We start from the raw sequence: 7,260 nt of genomic DNA on the forward strand, positions 1-7,260 counted from the left end.
TGCAACTCAAGCAAATATTCACCTTATCGTTTTACACAATATACAAATAATTATTTAGGCCTAATATAAAATGTAAAAATAAAATGCAATTAATATACATATATTTTTTGATATATATATATATATATATATACACACACACCATTCAAAAGGATTTTTATTAAAAATAGAAATTAATATTTTTATTCTGTAAGAAAGGATGCATAAAGTTGATCAAAAGTGACAGTAAAGACATTTATATTACAAAACATTTCTATTTCTTTTAAACTTTGTATTCATGGTATCCATATATTAAACAGCTGTTTTCAACATTGATGATAAAAAGATATGTTTCTTGAGGCACCAAATCAACATATTAGAATGATTTCTGAAAATTCAGCTTTATATATATATATCAGTCAAACAAAAAATTATTTAGACATTTTTAACATATTTTTACTAGTGGGTGCAGGACACTATAGTTCATTTATGTAAGTGAGGATAGCAAAATAAAGTAAACTGTGACATATTATACCCAAAAATTCTTCATACAGTGGACTACCAGTAAAATTGACCATGTTTTTCTTAAGTGTTATCTGACATAATTATATATATATATATATATATATATATATATATATATATATATATATATATATATATATTTTTTTTTTTTTATTATTATTATTATTAAAAATTACATTTTAAAATATATTACAATAAAAAACATCTATTTTAAATTGTAATAATATTTTACAATAACTCAGTTTTACTGTATTTTTAATCAAATGAATGCAGCCTTGGTGAGAATAAGAGACTTTTTACCAAACCTAAACTTTTGAATAGTAGTGCATTCATTCATATGTGACACTGGACCACAAAACAGTCATAAACAGTCATTTATTTCTGAAAACTGAATAAATAAGCTGTCCATTGATGTATGGTTTGTTAGGATAGGACAATATTTGGCCGAGATACAACTATTTGAACATCTGGAATCTGAGGGTGCAAAAAAACTCAAAATATTGAGAAAATCGCCTTTAAAAGTTGTCCAAATGAAGTCCTTAGATATATTTACAGTAGGAAATTTACAAAATATCTTCATTGAACGTGATCTTTACTTAATATCCTAATGATTTTTGGCATAAAAGAAAAATCGATAATTTTGACCCATACAATGTATTGTTGGCTATTGCTACAAATATACCCGTGCAACTTATGACTGGTTTTGTGGTCCAGGGTCACAAATTGACTTTATTATTTATTTTTATAATACTTAATTATTTTCATTCTTATTTATTTGATATTTACTTAGGCAGTGAGAGAGAAGGAACACTGAAATCCGAAGAGGCAGAGAGGAACAAAGAAATGGAAAGTCTCCTCAGGAAATCCCACCCTTTAAAGGAAATTACAAAGGCAGATGCAGGAAAAAGAAAAATATGTTTGTTTCAAAACAAACCGCTTTTCCTGTTACATTTCCTAACATAGGAAACACATTTGAAAGCTTTTTAAATGTAAAACATTTTTAAAAAACAGAAAATATATAAACAGGAATGTACTTAGAAAGTGGGTGATTGTCTGATCTACCTAATACTTTAAATATTGAAAAGCAGTCCAAAAATAAGCACACAAAGTGAAATCAGCTGTGCTTCTATACTTGAAAGCGTCAGGTCGTCAAAGTGCGGAGTGTTCAAACAGGATCACCTGGGCCTGACTCACACTGGAGGGTCTCGAGGGTCGCAGGACTCCGATCCGTGAGTACACCTCCGCATCCGAGCCGGCTCCACATGATGGGTGAGGGCTTGGTGGGGTGGTGTGGATGACGGGAGGCACATACAACATCGGCGGTGGAGGCGGAGGAGTGAGGTGGAGAACAGGTGGAGGTGGAGGAGTGAGGTGGAGAACAGGTGGAGGCGGAGGAGTGAGGTGGAGAACAGGTGGAGGTGGGGAGGGAAGAGAAGGGGTCACTACAGGCAGGTTGGGCTCTTTTAGATCATACTGAGCCATGTGGAAGAAACCAAAATATTCCAGAGCATTCCCGGCCTGAGCGACGCGGAGCCTGTGGCGCAGCAGGAGCACCCAATACAGTAATGCCAAGATCAAAAGCCCAGCCAAGGCCATCAACAGCACAGCCAAACCGAGCTCAAAGTCCCAGCAAACATGGGGCAGAGTTGAGATCCCACAGCCGACAGCTGATTGATTCACAGAAGATGGCTTCCTGAGAGGGACATCAGCCAAATCAGTCGAGTTTCTGTCGGTACTTTCAGTGGGCATAGCTCCCGTCACTCCAGAGTCATACGTTTCTCAACCACACTTGTGAGAAGTGTCTGGGTAGTCGACCATCGCTGAACATCTGTTCTGGAGAACGCTGTTTGCAATCCCAGGAATCGGATCAGGGCCTGGCGGCGAGTCCTGGTGCTCAATTAAAACAGCAATGGAACAGAATGAACCTTTGTGTGACTGACTGAAATATGTAAGTGGTTAACCTGCTGAGATCAGTCTAGTGAGCTGGCCATCCTGTGGAGATCTCAGGTCTAATATAGAATTTAATCAAAGGCTTCGGTGAGCCTTGCACACCAGAGCTGCTGAGGCTGAGCCAATATTGAAGCCATTTGTGAGGCAGTTGAGCTGTTACTATATTATATCTACAGACTTTGCAACACAATGTAATCATTCAGTCTTATGGGGTTTGCATAACTTATAACACTGGAAATGAAATATTTGTGCAGAAATGAGAATTTAAAAGAATTAAAAACTTACTTTTTTACAGCATTCCATAGAAGTATTCCTGACAAGTATAATGACTGAGAGTTGCGCTCTGAAATTGCTAGAGAGGAGCGTTTGTCGTGGAAGGAAATTCAAAGAGAGTTCAGGAAAACATTCCACGCAGTCCTGCCTGGGGATTGGCTGAATTCATTATCTCTATGGTTACAGGAAACAGGCAAAGGATGTTCGTCTGTAGAGGAATTCTCATGTGAGAGGAAAGAATAGACTTATTACAAAAAAAGCTTGCCCTTGCCAGTGTAAAATGACTCTAAAACAAAACTGAGTCACATAAACATGTAAAACACATTAAAGGGATAGTTCACTCAAAAATGAAAATTCTGTCATCATTTGCTCCCCCTCATGTTGTTCCAAATCTGTATAAATTTCTTTGTTCTGCTGAACACCAAGGAAGATATTTTGAAGAATGTCAGTAGCCAAGCAGATCTTGCCCCTCATTGACTACCATAGTATTTATTTTTCCTATGGGGGGCGAGATCTGTTTGGTTACTAAAATTCTTCCAAATATATTCCTGTGTGTTCAGCAGAACAAAGAAATTTATACAGGTTTGGAACTACTTGAGGGTGAGTAAATAATGACAAAATTTTCTTTTTTGGGTGAACTATCCCTTTAAAGGCTGTTAACATATTTGTATAGTGCTGTTCACTTTTTGTAACTTCAATTTGAGTATAATCTTAAAGGTGCCCTAGAACTTTTTTTTAAAAGATGTAATATAAGTCTAAGGTGTCTCCTGAATGTGTCTGTGAAGTTTCAGCTCAAAATACCCCATAGATTTTTTTTTAATTCATATTTTTAACTGCCTCTTTTGGGGCATAATTAGAAATGAGCCGATTCAGGGTGTGTGGCCCTTTAATTCTCGTGCCCCACGCCCCAAGAGCTCGCGCTTGCCTTAAACAACATAAAAAAAAGTTCAAACAGCTAATATAACCCTCAAAATGGATCTTTACAAAGTGTTCGTCATGCAGCATGTCTAATCGCGTAAGTACAGTGTTTATTTTGATGTTTACATTGATTCTGAATGAGTTTGAGGCTATGCTCCGTGGCTAACGGCTAATGCTACACTGTTGGAGAGATTTATAAAGAATGAAGATGTGTTTATGCATTATACAGATGGCAAGTGAATACAGTAAGAAACGATGGTAACATTAACCACATTTAACAATACATTAGCAACATGCTAACGAAACATTTAGACAATTTACAAATATCACTAAAAATATCATGTTTTCATGAATCATGTCAGTTATTATTGCTCCATCTGCCATTTTTTTCTATTGTCCTTGCTTGCTTAGCTAGTCTGTTGATTCAGCTGTGCACATCCAGACGTTAATACTGGCTGCCCTTGTCTAATGCCTCGATCATGAGCTGGCATATGCAAATATTGGGGGCGTACATATTAATGATCCCAACTGTTACGTAACAGTCGGTGTTATGTTGAGATTCGCCTGTTCTTCGGAGATCTTTTAAACAAATGAGATTTATATAAGAAGGAGGAAACAATGGAGTTTGAGACTCACTGTATGTCTTTTCCATGTACTGAACTCTTGTTATTTAACTATGCCGAGGTAAATTCAATTTTTGAATCTAGGGCACCTTTAAAGGGTCAGTTCACCCAAAAAACTGAAATTTCTATCATTAAGTACTCACCCTCATGTCGTTCCAAACCCGTAAGACCACCGACTCAGTATTGGCCGGCTCCTGTTTAAACCAAGCTGCCCAAACAACTTGTTTTAGATTTTGTTACATTAAGATGTAAAAATTGGGAAGAAAGACCACCTCTGGAGAAGAAAATCAACGCCTACATCTACATCATTGCCTCTTTAGCCCCGCCCACCAATTCACACCTGTCATGTAATAGTAAATACGAGAGATTCAAACACAGGATTACTCCAGCAACAAAATCATAGAGGATTACAAGACGTTTTGCAGTGCTCGAGTTGTGGAAAAACACAGTCCTTCCTTGTGATCCCAACATTAAAGGTGCCCTAGATTCAAAAATTGAATTTACCTCGGCATAGTTAAATAACAAGAGTTCAGTACATGGAAATGACATACAGTGAGTCTCAAACTCCATTGTTTCCTCCTTCTTATATAAATCTCATTTGTTTAAAAGATCTCCGAAGAACAGGCGAATCTCAACATAACACCGACTGTTACGTAACCTAATATTTGCATATGCCAGCCTATGTTCCCAACATTATGAAAGGCATTACACAAGGGCAGAACGTCTGGATGTGTACAGCTGAATCATCAGACTAGGTAAGCAAGCAAGGACAATAGCAAAAAATGGCAGATGGAGCAATAATAACTGACATGATCCATGATTACATGATATTTTTAGTGATATTTGTAAATTGTCTTTTTAAATGTTTAGTTAGCATGTTGTTAATTTACTGTTAAATGTGGTTAAAGTTACCATCGTTTCTTACTGTATTCACGGAGACAAGAGCCGTCGCTATTTTCATTATTAAACACTTGCAGTCTGTATAATTTATAAACACAACTTCATTCTTTATAAATCTCTCCAACAGTGTAGCATTAGCCGTTAGCCACGGAGCACTATCAAACTCATTCAGAATCAATGTAAACATCAAAATAAACACTGTACTTACGCAATTAGACATGCTGCATGACGAACACTTTGTAAAGATCCATTTTGAGGGTTATATTAGCTGTTTGAACTTTTTTTAATGTTGTTTAAGGCAAGCGCGAGCTCTTGGGGCGTGGAGCACGAGAATTAAAGGGCCACACAACCTGAATCGGCTCATTTCTAATTATGCCCCAAAATAGGCAGTTAAAAAAAATGAATTTAAAAAAAATCTATGGGGTATTTTGAGCTGAAACTTCACAGACACATTCAGGGGACACCTTAGACTTATAGTACATCTTTTAAAAAAAAGTTCTAGGGCACCTTTAAGAAAGTGGATGAACTTTTTTTTTCAGATTGCGTCATTTTACTGCGGATTTGGCTTTAAGCAAGACCACAGTTTGAACACAGTTTGTGTAAAAGTACATACAACCATCAGTACGAAGATCACATGATCAATGTCACATATACTATTGTATTTTTTAAAGAAATGAATAGCCTACTTTTATTTAGCAGTGACACAATAAATTGATCAAAAGTGTCAGTAAAGACTTTTATGTTACAAAAAATGCTATTTCAAATAAATGTTGTTTTGAACTTTCTATTCATCAGAAAATCTTGAAGGAAAAAAAACTCAACCGTACTTGATTGACGTGTGAGAACAAACCTCGATGGTTCTTGCTGAAGCTCAAACGTGATCTCATTGGAACCTCATTGGTTCTCACACGTCAATCAAGCATCTGTTCATCATAAAGTGATCCAGTCTCTTCTCAAAATTTTTTATTCTGGACACCCATCCATTCATACGGATTAGTTTTACAATCTCTTTATGAACTTTTTGAAGCGTCAAAGTGGCAGTTGCGTGGAATGTCAATAGAGGGACAGATATCTTACAGATTTGGAACATGAGGGAGAGTAATAGATGACAAATTTTTCATTTTTGGGTGAACTTACAGCATTGATAATAATAAGAAATGTTTCTTGGGCAGCAAAAATAATTTCTAAAGGATCATGTGACACTGAAGACTGGAGTAATGATGTTGAAAATCCAGCTTTCAGGAATGAATTAGATTTTAAAAGAAGATAAAATAGAGAAGTTATTTTAAATTGTAATAATATTTCACAATATTACAGTTTCTACTGTATGTTGATTAAATAAATGCAGGTGTGCATAAGAGACTTCTTTCTCAAAACCTTTTTTTCACACTAAGATTCAACTCGCAGGCAGAATTATAATCCAAGAAATCATAAATGAAAAACTCCTATTCAAAAAGATTGATTAATCAATAATGCTTTAACCACTTTTCTTTTCATGTGTGGTTGAAAAGTGACTTCTCTGATGAAAATCAATATTTGTTTGTGTACAGTTCTGTGGAAGCACAGACCATACATAAAATCAAAGTTAATCGAAGGACTCTTATGCAATTATTTCTGAAATCTGCAGCTTCTGAAAAACGCACAGTTCACTTGAGGATCTGTCACTGCTGGAGTGGTGCAGCTCTAAAGGCTTTGTGTATTAGGAAGCACTGTGCTGTTGGCATTGGCTCCGCTGTGGTCTCAGCCACCTGCATCCCTCCCCAGGCACAGCACTGCAAGACAGATTAAAGCCAGCTCACAATCACTCATGTGTGTTCCCCAATGGACAGGTGGGTCAGTATGAACCCAACAATAATGGAAAAAAAAGCTCTCAGAGGCCACTGCAGGTTACCAGAGTTAGGTGCTGCAGGACTCAGTAAGCGCATTACAGTATCATACTGAGTTGTCTTGTAAGCAGAGTCTAAAAACTTGAAATAAAGTCACATTCGGATATATAAAGAAATTATGAAAACTACAGTGAGAAATAAAGTCATAATTCATTTATTTATTTATTTATTTATCTTGAAGCAGAACTGGCTTTCTTCTATTTCAA

At 36.2% G+C, this 7,260-nt stretch overlaps 1 protein-coding gene across 2 annotated transcripts; it reads right to left on the reverse strand.

The window, feature by feature from the left end:
* Positions 1-1,167: 1,167 nt before the first annotated feature.
* LOC125253526 (formin-like protein 14) lies at positions 1,168-3,083 on the reverse strand. 2 transcript variants are annotated; one of them, XM_048167530.1, is made up of 2 exons: positions 2,740-3,083; positions 1,168-2,391 (listed from the first exon to the last, which is right to left on the reverse strand). In XM_048167530.1, the coding sequence occupies exon 2, from the start codon at positions 2,251-2,253 to the stop codon at positions 1,654-1,656; it is 600 nt and encodes a 199-aa protein (XP_048023487.1). In that variant the 5' UTR covers positions 2,254-2,391; positions 2,740-3,083; the 3' UTR covers positions 1,168-1,653. The 2 variants fall into 2 exon arrangements, with proteins under 2 accessions (XP_048023487.1, XP_048023486.1); XM_048167529.1 differs by having other exon boundaries at positions 1,168-2,397.
* Positions 3,084-7,260: the final 4,177 nt, after the last annotated feature.

This window comes from Megalobrama amblycephala, linkage group LG18 (assembly GCF_018812025.1).
Source record: "Megalobrama amblycephala isolate DHTTF-2021 linkage group LG18, ASM1881202v1, whole genome shotgun sequence".
In the NCBI taxonomy this organism is placed as follows: domain Eukaryota; kingdom Metazoa; phylum Chordata; class Actinopteri; order Cypriniformes; family Xenocyprididae; genus Megalobrama; species Megalobrama amblycephala.